Source organism: Cyprinus carpio, chromosome A20 (genome assembly GCF_018340385.1).
Source record: "Cyprinus carpio isolate SPL01 chromosome A20, ASM1834038v1, whole genome shotgun sequence".
NCBI lineage: Eukaryota > Metazoa > Chordata > Actinopteri > Cypriniformes > Cyprinidae > Cyprinus > Cyprinus carpio.
Genome location: NC_056591.1, coordinates 20355906 through 20372859, shown reverse-complemented (window position 1 = coordinate 20372859; position 16954 = coordinate 20355906). Strand labels below are relative to the sequence as shown.

The window sequence follows — 16954 nt, the reverse complement described above, 5'->3', positions numbered from 1 at the left end:
CTTTGTTGGTGAAACGATGGGGTTGCATGACGTTGTTCCTGAGAGGCGTGTAAAGGGCGGGTTTTAGTGACGGAGCTTCTGGCCCGACAGTGGAAACGCAGCGCTATTTTGGCCTCGTGCTACTGGCCCGAGGCTATTAGCCCCGCCCGGCCCGTTTTAAGCCCTGGCTCGCAAAGGCTCGCACTGGCCCGCTAATGAATCACCTAGGGTCAAAAGAATTCTTGCAAAACATATAACATGCCAGAAACATATTAATCATTGAAATAATGATCCAATCCTAGATTTCAGTATTTCAGCATTCACAAAAGTTCCAATTTCACATTTACAGCACAAATATACAAAAACTCCTGCCAGCCAGGGAAACAACTGGCTGTCAGTCAGGGGTCATGTTTGTGCAGTCCCTCTCTCATATCATTCTTAAATATACACCACTGCTTCCCATCTGCGTCTTCACACACAGCTTTCAGTGACTCAGTTCGCTGAAAGCTGAAGTTCGTGTTCACCGGTGCACAGCACACACAGGAGCAGACGGGATCTGAGCCCCTCTCAGCCTGACTGCCTGCTTATCTGAGCTATTAACAGCCTTCATTACAACAGCCTCTGAGAGCGCTAGGAACAGTGTGAATTACACCATAACAAGAGGAGAGAGAGAAAAACGATGGATGGGGAAAAACAACCAGGATTTAAATGTTGAAGTTGCTTTGTTTATAATAATCAAAACTGATTAATTAAAGAACTTTATAGCAGCTTAATATTTAAATTATGATATAATATTTCAATTCTTAATGATCAACCAAGCTGAACTTCCGAGTAGAAATCAATGCTTCGAATACCCTTTCTCTCTTCAAAGACAACATAAAATTAAAATAATATTTAAGTTCTAATAAATGCTAAATGCTAACTGGAAATGATTGATCAGTGCATGTTATTCATAAGAAAAAATGTTTTAATCAAAATGTAGTACATTTCTCCAGACCTGAAATAACTTATTTTTTGTTACCAAGGCCACATGGTGGAGGAAAATGATATCAACCAACCAGGGCCGGCTTTCCCGATAACGATTGATCTTAGCGATTAAGAGCATTTTCTACGAGTAATTTTACGATCGTTCGTTATTGTTTCATGTGCATTTCCCAACAATGCACTTAAAGCAATCGCACGTAGCTGTGCTTTAAGTGCTACTTAGGAGTCGCTATCCGTTTGTCAAGTGCTGAAATGTCACCTTATAGAATGGCTCTTAATGCTGCGTTCCAGACAGACAACTTGGATATAATAACTATAATACAATACAATATTATCTTATATTATAGTGTATAATATTATACTTTACATAATAATATATAATGTACTTTATATAGAGTATAGAGAGAGAGAGAGAGAGAGAGAGAGAGAGAGAGACAGACGTTATTTCCGGGTCTAATACATAGCCGGTTTTCGTGCACTTCAGCAAGTCATTGACATATTTTTTCCCCCCAGTCTTTGAAGCATTTCCTACATTACTTCTTTTATTCATTTTTTTTCCAGTCATTTAATTTAGATGTGTATTTCTATTTTTTTCTGCCCCTTTTAATTATTTCATTTATAAATTAATAAAAATATAAAGAAAATGAGTCATAAAGTGTACAATAAAGCAAAATCAAATCCTCATATTATAATCACATTGCACTTGAATCTAGTTAAAGGTGTAATCTGCAGATTGTCCTGCAGGTGACTGCATTAATCTGTCTTCTTACGATGCACTCCAGAGCACTCGTAGATCTATGATGATTTTCAAGTGCTACATAAGTTACGATGCTTTTGGGAACCAGACCGTAATATTAAGATCAGTCGTACGATCGTTTTTACAAACTTCTTAGGCTTACGAAGCTTTTGGGAAACTCAGCCCAGATTTTTATATTTTCTGGAGAAAACATGAGTGATTCTTGCCCTTGTAAAACTCGCCCCCTGCGATGTAAGAGTAAAACAGGCTCCACTTTTTTCACTCTCAGCGTATAAGACTGCGCCAGTTCTCGAGATTAATCGTTTGACAGCACTAATTAATAATATATCAATTTAAATATGTTTAAGTCATCTTGTGGCCCCCTACGCTGTAAAAATATTTTTCGAAGTTTTTAAATAAAACAAAGATTATTTGATTACATTTTACAAGAAAATACTTTTCAGTCTTTCTACTTCAAAATTTCATGTTTAACGTATTGGCAATTCTTGGTAATTAATTGGTAATGAATTTCTGAGTAAAATTTTTTTCTACACCAAATGTTTTTCAGCATAGCTGAAAAGAGACAAGAACCGAATTTCAAAATTCTCTGTAGATTTTAAACATGGTGCTCAAAGTCCAATAGGTGCTGGACCAAACCTCTGTCCTCATTTTGCAGAATAGTTTTTATAAAAGCCCTTCTGCTTCTCTTCACCTACTTAATAGGCTCTGTAGGGTCAGCTCTCTTGGCTCGCTTTTCAGCTGATAGTTGCTCCCATTTAAAATGTAAACTCCAGTCGAAGCCTGCAGCAGAGATAGAGGGAAGAAAGAGAGATCAATGAAGATCTTTTTGCTTTAATTTCTTGTAACTTTAATTTTTTTAATAAGTCATAATTATACACCGCAGTGGTGGTTATAATTAAAGTGTTCTGCCGATGATAGGGCGAGGCTTACATCACAGCTAATTGTTAGATTTGTTTCTGTGTGACATTGCTGATTGGGGACTGTGACAGACGCCCCTTGATGTCGGTGGTGGGACAGTGAATGAAGAATTGTAATTGCAGCTTTTACCTCCTCGCAAGTCTGAGGAAGCGGCGACATAGGCAAACGTGTCCATATTAATGATGTCAATCACAGGGCTGGCAACACAGGTCGGCTCCTGAAAAATGAAAATATTACAAAATGAGACAAAAGAGCACAAGAGATTTAATAAGGAATGTGAACAGCTTGACTCTCTGTCTGTTCAGCTTGATTTCACAACAAAGGAGGTGGAAAATCAGCTAGCACTGGGATTATCTGTTACTAAGAGCGAGTGAATGTGCACACACTCTCGTCCAACATCATTACACCAGACTCTCTGACCTCATCGCTCAACTCTCTCATGCCACACAATACCGTCTTGCTGAAATAAAAGAATACTTGAGATGTGTCAGCACTACTAGGTTTTCAAACTACTTCAACTTGCCTGTGAAATGCATTTTGAAAAATGTGATTTTGTGAATTTTTTTTCTAGGTAAAAAAAAAAAAATTTTGTTGTTTTTGTGTGTGTTGTTATTTTGAATAAAATCACAATTTTTTTGTGGTGCAAAAGATCTTTTTATTTTTTTGTGATGTGTGCTGCTAGCAGTTTTATATGCACAAAATATATCAAATAAAAGAATCAGAAAAATAATCAGAATCAGAAGAGCTTTATTACACACACACAAGGAATTTGGATTTTGGATTGGAGATTGGAGTTTAGAGTGAAGGTAAAGAAGTTGAAGAGTTGGGACTTGGAAGGGATGGAATATAACACTAATATAAGGAGAAAAAAAACATAAATTAAATAATGTACTGTATACAGAAATAGAAGTATAGGAAAAAATGTAATGATGGTCAGTTGGGGGAGTGCTGGGGGGTTTCTCCTGAAGTACACGAGTACAGTTTTGAGCGTGTTGAGCTCCAGGTTGTTGTGACTGCACCAGACAGACAGCTCTTTAACCTCCTGTCTGTCCTTGATGAGGCCGATGACTGTAGTGTCATCTGCGAACTTAAGGAGCTTGACAAGGGGTCCTTTGAAGTGCAGTCATTCGTGTAGAGAGAAAAGAGCAGTGTGGAGAGAACACAACCCTGAGGGGCGCCAGTGCTGATGGGGATAGTCCTGGATGTGAGTTTGCCCATCCTCACTAGCTGCTGCCTGTCTGTCAGGGAGCTGGTGATCCATTGACAGATGGAGGTGGGCACAGAGAGCTGTGTGAGTTTGTCTGAGAAAAGGTAAGGCAAGATGGTATTGAAAGCTGAACTGAAGTCCATAAATAGGATTCTTGCATAATTCTCAGGTCTGTCGAGGTGTTGCAGGATGTGATGCAGTCCCATGTTGACTAGGTGAATGTGTGAAGTGCAGATCAGAGCGGATGGGGACTGGCCTTTTCAAATCGGCAGTAAAACACATTCAGACTGTCAGCCAGTTGTTGATTCTCCACAGATTGTGGGGGTGGTGTCTTGTACAGGTACAGAACATCCTGGTAGGAATGCACATATCTTCACAGAAACTGATATATGAAGTTACAGTCTCTGTAACAGTCCAGATCGGTGGCTGCAGCTCCAAAAAACACTCCAATCAGTGAGGTCGAAACAGAACTGTAAAACTTGCTCTGTTTCATTAGTCCATCTTTTAACAGTACTTAAAACAGGTTTAGCTGATTTTAGTTTCTGCATGTAGGTCAGTATAAGATGAACCAAACAGTGATCAGAGAGCCCCAAAGCTGCTCGTGGGACAGTGATATGCATCCTTTATTGCTGTGTAACAGTGATCCAATATATTACTGTCTCTGGTGGGACACGTAATGTGCTGCTTGTATTTTGCCAGTTCACGGGAGAGATTTGATTTGTTAAAATCTCAAAGAATTAGGGCTGCACGATATATCGTTTCAGCATCGATATCATGATGTGGGCAGCCGCGGTAATCACATTGCAGGATGTGCGATGTTTAAAATACTGATCGTTACATTTATACTGATCGTTTTCTTTGCTCACACTCAGACACGCGTCTACACCGGACACGACAGCTGTACAGAGATACCCATTTTAAATACATTTTCAGTGCTGGAAATACATTTATCCTTTGTTGAAACTTCCACATCGTCATGGAGAGCGCAGGTCACGGTCGCTTAGCAACGGCAGACACCATGAAAGCACAAGCTTCAGAGCACTTTGGAAAGAAGGAGAGAGGGGCGCGGCTTGCGCTTTTCACACATTTTTAGGCGTGACGTGAACGGCCCCAAAGTCTGTCTATATGGGACGCGACAAACCGACCGTTACCAATCATTTGAACTTTGTGTCAGTATGTCATAAACGAGGCATCAGTTTACTGTCAGGGATTTGTCATGTCAAATTGTGAAAATCGTTTATTAAATAAATTCATTGCACACAGAAGCTGGCTGTTCAATGAGTGCTGTATCCAAGCATGTTAACAGAAAGTTGAGTGGAAGGAAAAAGTGTGGAAGAAAAAGATAACCAACCGAGAGAACCGCTGCCTTATGAGGATTGTCAAGCAAAATCGATTCAAGAATTTGAGTGAACTTCACAAGGAATGGACTGAGGCTGGGGTCAAGGCATCAAGAGCCACCACACACAGACGTGTAAAGGAATTTGGCTACAGTTGTCATAATCCTCTTGTTAAGCCATTCCTGAACCACAGACAATGTCAGAGGCGTCTTACCTGGGCTAAGGAGATCCTCATCTGCACTGTTGCCCAGTGGTCCAAAGTCCTCTTTTCATATGAGAGCAAGTTTTATATTTCATTTGGAAACCAAGGTCCTAGAGTCTGGAGGAAGGGTGGAGAAGCTCATAGCCCAAGTTGCATGAAGTCCAGTGTTAAGTTTCCACAATCTGTGATGATTTGGGGTGCGATGTCATCAGCTGGTATTGGTCCACCCGTTAACCAAGAAATTTTGAAGCACATCATGCAGATGCTGATTTCATTTTCCAGCAGGATTTGGCACCTGCCCAAAAGTTGGTTAAATGACCATGGTGTTGGTGTGCTTGACTGGGGTATTGTGGGGTATTGTCTATGGGGTATTGTCAAGAGGAAAATGAGAAACAAGTGACCAAAAAATGCAGATGAGCTGAAGGCCACTGTCAAAGAAACCTAGGCTTCCATACCACCTCAGCAGTGCCACAAACTGATCACCTCCATGCCACGCTGAATTTAGGCAGTAATTAAAGCAAAAGGAGCCCCTACCAAGTACTGAGTACATGTACAGCAAATGAACATACTTTCCAGAAGGCCAACAATTCACTAAAACATTTTTTTTTATTATTGGTCTTATGAAGTATTCTAATTTGTTGATATAGTGAATTGGTGGGTTTTTGTTAAATGTGAGCCAAAATCATCACAATTAAAAGAACCAAAGACTAAACTTATTTAATACACAAGTTTCACAATCTGAGTTGAATTACTGAAATAAATGAACTTTTCCACGACATTCTAATTTATTGAGATGCACCTGTTTATAGGTTCACAGCAGTTTAATGTTCCTGTTGCTTTCTGTCATGAATGTTCATCAAATAACAAAACACAAAGAAAATATAAAGCACTGCTTGTTTGATTTGTATCTTTGTTCTGTTATTTATCTATGCCTGTAATTTGTTTATTTCCTATCTATTCACCTACAAAATCACCCCAATCACTGATCTTTTTTTTTTCAAATAGAGCTATTGAAGTCATCACATTTTATTTTCATATCACAATATATGAAAAAAGTCCTTGTTGGTGTGGGTGAGGAGAAGAAGTGCATCCGTTTTGTTAGGAAGGGAATATATATTCGCGAGATGAATGCTTGCGAGCGCAGTTCGAAAGCCGCCCGCACAGAGCTTAACCAGCGTGCCGGCACGTTTCCATCTTCTGCATCTGTATGCGCGTTTGAACAACACAGCTTTACCTCCAACAAGAATGTCCAACAAAACGTCTGAATAATCGAAAACCCGAAAAATATGTCTGGGATGTGTTGCTTAATGTTAAGGAGTTTATCTCTGGTAAAACTTATAGAAGAAGAACACAAACATTGAGGATGATTGAAACATCAGAAGAATTGAGGCCATTTGCAGTGCCATCTTGAAAGTTATGTATTCAGGTAGAAGTGCTCAACAGACTGCTGACACAATATGAATAATTGTAAAAATGTACCTCTTTGACCCTCTGCAGCAGTGGAGGCAGCCAATCTTTGTTGACCTCACAGTGACTGTCCAAAAAGGTCAGGATCCCGGCTCCTGCAGCGTCAGCCCCTCGAACCCTGGACCGGATCAGTCCTGTGACACACAGACACACATAGATCAGAGACATGGAAGAATTCACTGTCCATCAGAGCTGCACATTACATCTGTTGAGAAGCCTGTTAAACTGACAAATACTCTCATCTCAACAATCTCATTCACAGAAAAAAATATGAGAACAGCCATTTAAATCTGATTAGTTGAAGGGACAATTAAAGCCTTATGGTTATTATCGAAATCAGAGCAAGAAGCTTTTCCGTGAAAGCAAAGCTATTAAATCGGCAGAGCCTGACTGAAGATGCATAATAATTGTAAACGTGCAAGACTCATGCAAAGTTTCATGCTGCACAGCAACTTCAGCCAATTAAAAATCCCATTTCATCCTCAATAAGGCTGTATTTTCCAGATGGGTGAGCGCATCCTCTACAGAGTTGTTGAGAGCAGGATGTGTTTGTGTGTGCATGCATATTGGGCTGGTGTGGCCCTTCTGTGTATGCGCTGGGCAGATGGAGAAGGAAGAGAGAGTGAGAAAGACAGACAATGAAAGAGAGAGTGAGAGAGTGAGTGAATGGCAGAGATTACATTAACCTACAGCTAATAGAGTCAACATAGCAGAACCGCACACCCTGTTTGTAGCTCCGGGACGACAATAGGGTTTAAATGCCTTTAACAATTTTCTCTTGTACAGAGTTGGCTGCACAGGGGTTTTATGCATTAATCAATGCTGTCTAAGCGACAATGTGTGACAGTGTGTAATGGAACCTCAAAGCACTGGAATAAACAGGGAGGGGGCAGCAACTGGCTGATCATTACTAATAAGAACTTTGAATTTTTCTTGGCAATGATGACTGAACATTACATTATTATTCTTATTAATACTATCATTATTATTGGTGCTTGCACATACTTTGGTTTAGGGAACAAACCCTAAAGCCTTCTACAGACTGCACAATTTTACCAATCCTATAAGATCATCGCTGGTCACACTGTGCGACAAGGATCTAATAAACTTGGGTAAGACATGCATGTAGACTGTACAATGATGACACCTATGGACTTGTAAGCTACGACTCACGTTTCTATAGAAGAATAAAACATCATTAGCATGCGATAGTGGTAAACAAAAAGACCCTAATGAATTACACTTTAACAGTTGTAGTTTTTATCTGTGCTCAAAAAAAGTGGAAGCGGCAAAAGAGGAAGGAATAAGAGCTTGAGGTAAGGAGTTTTATGTTTTAGCGCCATGTCGCGTTGATTTTATGTCGCATTTTTACTGGTTGGTCAGTAAACGTGGGTTGTAACTGCAAACACACTGAATTTCTGACACTGCCAGAAAATTATCGTAGGCTATCTTTGGTTGCATTGTTTCACGATGCCAATCTTTTGTCTGGGACAGCCGAAAATCATGGAGTGTGTCTGGGCTTAAGCCAGTGATCTCAAACCCAGCTCTGCAGAGTTTAGTGCCAACCAGCTCCAAATCACCTGCTTGGAAGTTTCTAGTAATCCTGAAGACCTTGATTAGCTGGATCAGGAGTGTTTGATTAGGGTTGGAACTAAACTGTGCAGAGCTGTGGCCCTCCAGGAACTGAGTTTGAGACCAATGCCCTAAGCCCTGATATTAAACTTTTGTGCATAACTAGACAGGGCCATGACTTATTAGCTCATTTGCAGCTTATTTAGAAGAGTTGTGCTATTGCTTTTCTAAGCGATTGGACTTCACCTGGCAGATGATAAAATTAGCAAACAAATCCAACAGACTTAAAATGAAGGAAGGAATCAAGCCTTATCTAGGGAGCAGATTATCAGAGACTTTGAAAGTGGGCTTTTGACCACCTAGCAAACCCTCAGAACCAGTATTGTTACCTAAAACTATAAAAAATTTGTTTATGGTAATTAAAATAAAGCTGGAATAAAATAAAATAAAAATATTAGAAGAAAAATTTTAACTTAAAAATTTTACAAAACAAAAATGAAAAATGTTGCCTGGGCAACTAACTAAAGAAAGAATTGAATAAGTTATAAATAACTACAAAATTATTACAAATTAAACTAATAAGTAATAAAATTATAGCTATATAAAGCTATATAGAAATATAAAAAAATTACAAAAATATATAACAAATTACTAAAGCTTAAACAAAAATAAAAATATAAAAATAATGGAAAAGCTCAAAATACTCAATATTAATAAATACCATATTAGTATATAAATAACAACACCCTGCATCCATCCATAACACTGTGGAGAGTTGTATTGTTGCACAACGACCATGATTTTTGAATGAGAATGCCTTACTCATATTACCTTCAGAATGTATGAAAATCCAGTTATTAAAGTCTGAATGCATTTCATCCCAGTGACATTAATGGCATAGTGATAATAAACTAAATGAGAAATTTAAATACAAATTGGACATGGAAATTTATGTAAAGCTTGACCTGTTTAATTTACCAAAAAGCTAACCAGCCATAAAGATGACTTAACCTTTCAACATCCATAATGTTGTTAAACCATGCTAATGGGATTTCATCAAATATTAAGTGGCCATTTTAACCAAAGTCAATCTCTAAGGGCTTGGACAGCCATTCTGAACAATAGCTGACATAAAATCTGCCACAGGCTGTACAGCAGTGGCAAAATCAATATTTGCTATAACAGTTAGATGCACACCAAAATGCTCTGCTTACAAATGGGTTTTTAAATTGTTTATTTTTTATCATAAGTGTAATTCTATGCGAGCTGTTTGCAAACGAATCTATACTCCGTCACCCTCTAGATTCAATATACTGTATCTGTTCATCCGAATGGAATGATATAGATGATAGTATGAGTGGATGGCAGCAAAACTGTATCTGCTCTGTTTTCCACCTGTGCAACCAGTACATGTAAGAAAGTGTGAAACACTGGCCAGAGTTTCAGTCAATGTGCAGTAATCTTCCTCACAGTCTGTTCACCATCACCCTCCCAGTAACACACCACCTGCTGTTAAAACACACACCAGCACACGGGCGAAAAGCAAACAGCTGCTTTTAGAGCCTGGATGGTATTACAAACAGGCGTGTTGTCAAGCCCAAAACTAAATATTTAATTCATAGGGAGAGGGAAAGAGTGACAGAGACGTCGTCACTGGCCTACCTTCTCTGCGTTTATTGCGAAGACACTTTGTTTTGGGCAACTTGGTGAGAAGAAGGCAGTCATTTGCTGAAAGGGAAAAACAAATATTTAAATGTATTTATTTTAAATATTTATCAAATATATTACTTAAGAGTACATTTATGTCATTAGAATATGAATTTTTACTTTTTCTAACATAGAAATTCAAATATGCTATAATGCACAAAACTCACGATCTTCGCTGAAATCGTCTACCAGTATGATCTCATGAATCAGATGTACAGGAGTCCGATTCAACACACTGAAGAGAAACAGAATTAAAACTGTTAGAACTCCTGTACAGCAAAAAAATTATAATGAAATGTTTTTAGGCTGTAGGCTATAAAATGAATCTTTCTTGAGGTCTACATCAATGTTATTGTTAACTAAAACTAACAAATTGTTTTCTGCAACTGAAATAAAGCTGAAATAAAATAAAATATTAGATTAAAATCTTAAACATAAAATACTTAAATGAAAATTTTAAATGCTACTTTGGCAATTAACAAAGATTAATTAGTTTTAGTACTGCAATTTACAAAAATAAAAGTGAAATAAAACTAAATTAAAGCTAAATACACATATTTTAAAAAAAACTTAATAAAAATAACAAAAGCATATAACAAATTTATTAAAACTATAAAAAACTAAAAACTAAAATGAAAACTTAAAATATAAAAAATCTAAATATTAATAAACACTATAATTGTATATAAATAATAATAAAATACCACATGCCTACATACATATTCATACATTTAAAATACAGAAACTGCTATCATAATGGCCAGTTTATTCACATAGGAGGTATTCACATAGTATAGGAGGTTGTCATTCTGAAAATTCTCAAATAACTATTTGCAAGGGAAAAAATAGATCAAGTACTTATCAAGTGCTCCATTATGCAATTTTTCAAGGTTCCTAATATTGTTTTGGGAGTCTCTTACAAAAGGTTTACATGCATGCAAGGTCAAAAAACACTTTAGTTTTCTCAAAATATGCATTAAATATCACCTCATTTTCCAACAATTCTCAAACGATTTGTTTGAAGTAGTGGAGCTGGCACACCTAAAAATAGATGTAGAATAATTTTTTATAAACTAAAAAAAACTATAAAAAAAAAAAAATTCCCCCTCAAACAGGAATCGAAAACATAGTGCCTACAGAAAATGTAGTACAAGTCTAATATAAACACCTGCACAAAATTGTTTTTGCAACCTATTAATTAATCAACCTTCCTCAGACTTACCTTACTTCTCTCAAACAGGGAATTTTTTAACAATCAAAACATTTTACATACATACTGTTTGGATTTAGATGCTTTTCACTGAGACATTTTTGCTTTCAAGTGACAGTGACTGCATGCTGATTTATTTTGATTTATGTATTCATTTGGAATACTGTCCCTCTTTCCTTTTATACCTGCTCAGACTAATTACAAATCAAAGCACTTCATCACCAATTTATGCTGCTGTTTTCTATCAGTGCTGTACCGACTGTGAAAGTGAATGTCAGTCTACTGATTTTTGTAGGTGGCTTTGAAGGAGCAGGGTAGCGCACTGGCCCAATTAGAACCATAAAACCAGGTAAGAAAACAGAAAATGTGGCTCTGAATTGTGCTGTACTTGGTAAAAAAAAACAGTTACTGCAAAGTTACTTAATGAAATAAGTTACTAAAACGTATCTGCTTTAAAGCAGTTACAATACATTTACATGTATGCATTTTCCAGACACTTTTATCCAAAGCTACTTGAACTAAAATTTTCTTATTCTTTCAGTCTAAAATAATTTATTGATTTAAAAGTATACTGTAAGTTTCAAAACTCATAACTTCCTTCTGAGTCCCAAAAAGGCCATTTATCGCAAAAGCTGTAAAAATTTCTTTTTTCTGAACTAACATTTTAAAGGGACAAAAAAATAAGTGGAGGGGAAAAAAGGGTATGATATGATCCCAGAAATTTATTACCATCTTGAAACATATGAAGTGTCTTAATTGATTTTGTAAATAAAACTTATTTACAATTTATATAGTAAGTTAGCATAAACTCTCTGCTGCCTTCGGATGCAAATAATGTAACATAGCTGCTTGCCATCCATCACATTGACACAAGAATGTTAAAAGTTTTTCAAGGCCCTTCTGGTGAATCAATTCACGTCCTTTCTCATCCATTTCCTGAATTGCTTTTTTTAGTCTACAGTAGGAATTACTCATCTTCAGACAGGAGGAAATAGTGCCTCTGTTGCATGGACGTCGCCAAGGTCTGTTCTGACCTCCCTATACCTGAGGGGTTAAGAAAAGCAAATAGCCTCTCCGCATACCTCCTCTCACATCTCTCTCGCTCGCTCTCATTTGCCTGTTAAGTAGCCGCAAGGAGAGTCTGAGAAAACAAGGAAATGCTCCAGAAAGTTTCTTTTCCACCTCTTAGGACTTCAACAGCAACACCCATCAAAAACTGCCTGGGGCCTACACTTCAAACCCACTCTGTGTAAATGCTTAGTCTATGAAAGCGTTCATGTGAAGAGATGTTTGTGTGCGTTCATGTGCATGAGAGAATCCCCACATAGGGAAAAGGTCATAGAAAGATAAGGTTTAATACTGCTTTGCCATCAGAGACCATATCTACAGGATATGTCAACAGGATATTTTGACGTCATTATCGGTGCTGTTGTTAAATGGCTGGTAACTTTAACAAAGATTTAGGGTTAAAGCAGGGTAGAAGTCATTGCCGTGACTAATGTGTGATGAGTGGAGTTTAGATTCCACACACTCCAGGGTGAAACACCTCACACCACATCCCTTCACCGTAGCCTCCGGAGACAAACTGCACCTGGATACTGTTAATGCTCCAAAAGCAGTTTTTGGCTGAATCTAACAAAAACACACCTGGCTCATATTTCATCCCAAAATGTTATTTTATTTATTGTTAGAATACAGAAAAATGCATGAATACTGCACTGACACTTCAGGTGCTTGAATCAATATTTTTCTTTGTTAATTTGTGTCCTTTCTCATGGCTCAATTAAAGTAAAAGCAAATCATCTAAAAAAAGAGTGAACTCTGACAGAATTGTGACACACATTGCAATGTGTATTTTATCGTAAGGTATTTGGCTACACCAATCCCTAATATTTCTAGAACCATTAAATGGGGGGTCTAATGCTATTTCATGCATTCATATTTCATTCATGCAAAATTAGTTATTTACACTGTTAAAGAGTTGGATTCTCATGCTAAACATAGCTAAAGTTTCAAAAACAAGTTGGATGTATGACAGAGTATTTCTGTGCCAAATACACTCCTTCAGGGTTTGTATACATTTCTGAAAGTTTTTTTCAAGTATGGCCCTTCATAACGTCATGAAGGGCGGAATTCCTTGTATGGGCCCTTCTCCTGGAAGGGCACGCATACACATCAACCAGAACGAGAGCAAGAGCATTCCCATCAACGTTCTTCATTCCGGTTATGGAAGTCGTCAGCAGTGCTGCACAGGACTTGCTCGAGAAGAATGTCTTCAAGAAAGTTTGTTTTTGGTTGTGAGGGAAAGATACCCTTGTTCAGCTTCCCAAAGAACCCAGCATTATGGGAACAGACGATGCAGTTTTTTTTATGGCAGCAACGGAGTTGTGCACGTGTATTTGTATGTTCTCATCATTTCAGTGACAAATGTTTTATTAACAAGGGCAAAGGTCAAGACTGAGGCGATAAACATATGCACCAACACTGTCAAAAATAATACCTTTGGGGTAGAACAGCTTGTTACTGGGGCATAAATTTGTACCTTATTTACCCCTAAAAGACGCTTATTAGTACTTTAGTATAATAATAATATGTACCCTTAAGTCATTCCTTTGAGAGTACTACCCTAGCGACAAGCAGTCATATCCCTAAAGGTGCAATTTTTGCACATTTTGTCTGAAAATGAATAAGGCTAAAGCAAATAATAGTGTTCCGTTTTATGTATCTCAATAGGGGCTAAAAGCTACATGTTTTCTTTGTGTCACAAAAGGAAAAGGAACAAATATGCATAGCAGCAGCTTATGAGAATGGAACTGATGGATTTAAGTCCAAGTCTTACCTCCGAACTGTGCGCAGCAGGGTAGATCGTGCCTCATTGTGAAACGTGATCACTATGGTAGTGGATGGCAGGTCGGGATCATAGTGCAGTGTTGTACACCTGGGAGAGACAGGAGGGAGTCAAAATAATGAGACTCTGTGGTACTAATTAAGCATCAAGTTTAACGTGTGGCAAAACCTTTACTGATTTTACACCTACTTAATAATCAAATGTGTTGGAGTTCAAGTCATCCCTTAGCATATGGCAAACAACAGCAACTCCTGAAATGTGTAAAGCGAGTGTTTTTGAGGTGCTTTAGAATCCAGTGAGCACTTAAGAATAGACAACATAAAACATGGGCCATGGTTAAGAAAGATGTTGCATGTGTTAACAGGCAAACAGCACCCCATTGTGTGGAGGAAAAGGGAACATGTGGTTAGAATGGAAAGGACAGCAGGCAGAACCCAGAGGAGAGCATAAATAATGGAGGATCTGATTAAAAATAAATAGCATTTTCGCTTCACCCCAACAGCAGAAGAAGTGGGCCAGTAAAAAGCACTTTGTTTTGAGGATGAACATTCTGACTTGCGGTAAACACCAAACATTACCCTGCAGTGCTCCACCTCAGAAATACCAGAGACTTGAGGTTTGGTTGTAAAAAGTGTGTGTGGACAAGAATAAACTAAAGATCAAAATGACTCAGTGTTATGTGAAAAAGTATACATAGTCTTCCCAACTTGAAACATAAATCTATTGTGTACTGACTACTGGAAAGCAGTTATGGGAATAACAGGTTACCCACCGAGCCATTTGGCCTTGGTCTATGAGAAAAGCCTACAGAGAGTAAAAACAGACAGAGGACAGCCTTTGTAGGGAGACTGTGTCCTAGATTCTGAAATCCATACACACATCTTTTCTTCAACAGACTTCATTTTCACACAGATGGAGAGAAATAAATCTGACCTTTAAGATGGGGTGGAAGATGATCTCTAGATACAGGCATATCTTAGACATTGTTATTTTTAAAATTGTCATTCCAGTTAATATACATTTTTTTTTTTACGAAAGATGTTGTTATGATGTAATGTTGTCTAAATGTTTAAATATTTGTGCTATTTGTAAATAAATTTGTACTGTTTGTAAATAGCTAAAATATACTTTTTTTATACTGTAGCTTTATATATTAATGTTTGTGTTTTAATAACATCACTCAAAATGCTTCATGTGACAAGTAGTTCATCCACCCATAAAAAAGTTCACAATCTATCTAAATACTAAATGTATAATAAAGTATGCTCTGCTAATGCAGTTAGGGTTGGGTGATGTCTATTCTCATTTCGATTTTGGCACACTCTGCAGCAGCTGACCACTAAAGGCCCGGGAATACTTTACTTTCCGCTTTCCGTTCCGTCTCGCACACAGCCGCATCCCCACAGCTTTCAAAGTATACTTACCGCGTATGAGCACGGACAGATGAGCACGACACATGCACAGTATCACCTACTTGACTCACTCTGTCTCAACATTAACCTCACACCTGCGCTGTTGTACATGGACCGTCCACGCGGGGGGATGGGGGAGTAATCGTGGTGTCTGTCAGCCATCAGGGATGGACGATGGCATAAGGCGCGTTTCCATTACAGATTTATTTTTAAAAAGTTCTGATTAATCTTGGAGCTACTGTTTTGGTTCACGACTGAAAACTCTTTATTGAAGATTTATTTAAAATCCCTTTTTTTTTTTTTTTTTTTTTTTTAACACTTGAAAAAAGTGGCCGGTCTTTGCTGTGTTCTATTGTTATGGCTTGCTATGACATTAAACATAATCATTGATAATTTTTACACAAACAAGCACATACAGTACATCTGTGAACATCACTAAACTACATTTTTCATTACTACACCAAAAAATTGAGGTGGTCTGGTGTAAACCCACTACTCAAACCTTCTTAAATTAGTTATATTAGTAGCAGCATGCTTGCATCATAATCACCTAAGTGAATATATATTTAATTTTGGGGAATGTATATTGAAATATGGCTTGCTTAATTAATGGCTCTGTTCCAACCTGGTAAGCCTTGCTATCTGCTGCCCACTCTCTCACAAATAGTGTTTCTTACACAAACCACACAGAGGAGACTGGACACAAAACTTCTTTCAAAAAAGCATACACTTAACATGTAACTAAGCTCACAATCAAACTCTAATAAGCATAACATACAAAACACATGCAAATATTAGGGCAAAATGGTAAATTAGACATCTAAGTTATGCTGCATAGCTTTTGGAAGTCTTTGCATCAAGGACCTTGTGAATGATGTTTTGTATTGCTGCCTAGGTAATTCACTTGGTTTTGAAACAGAGCCAATTTGTCTGGAAAGCCTGCTATTGAAAAAGTGAGAACTGACTGAAATTGATTCACAGAGTGTAATTTAGGCCTTTTCCATCTTGTTTTTTCACTCTAATGTGATCATTTAAATATTGAGTCAAACCGTGAAATAACATGATATAGATTTCACCAATCATTAGACATGCCAAAGCTTTTAAAATGGTTTAATCAGAGAATCAGCGCTTGGTTGGAAGAACACACATAATGTAAAGTGGAGATGTACTTATGCTTGATGACAAAACTTTTGGGGGGTTAAACAGTCATGATAAATTTGCTTTGGAATCAAGTACATGTATATCTATGCTTTTGCTTATTCATGAATACAGTTAGATCAGCCTTAAACACACTTTATGAGCTAAGGGCTGTGTTCACAGCTTTATATGCTGTTTGAAGCCTCTACTGGAGGCA

At 37.6% G+C, this 16954-nt stretch overlaps 1 protein-coding gene across 1 annotated transcript in view; it reads right to left on the bottom strand.

Annotated features, from left to right (window-relative positions):
* The window catches only part of LOC109056048 (polypeptide N-acetylgalactosaminyltransferase 14-like), a 52082-nt gene that overhangs the window by 21264 nt on the left and 13864 nt on the right, over nt 1–16954 (bottom strand). Inside the window, exons 3-8 of the mRNA XM_042778335.1 lie at nt 14180–14278; nt 10298–10365; nt 10086–10151; nt 6864–6985; nt 2768–2855; nt 2416–2500 (exon numbers count right to left, since the gene is read on the bottom strand). Coding sequence (XP_042634269.1) covers nt 2416–2500; nt 2768–2855; nt 6864–6985; nt 10086–10151; nt 10298–10365; nt 14180–14278 — 528 coding nt within the window. The remainder of the gene's footprint in view (nt 1–2415; nt 2501–2767; nt 2856–6863; nt 6986–10085; nt 10152–10297; nt 10366–14179; nt 14279–16954) is intronic.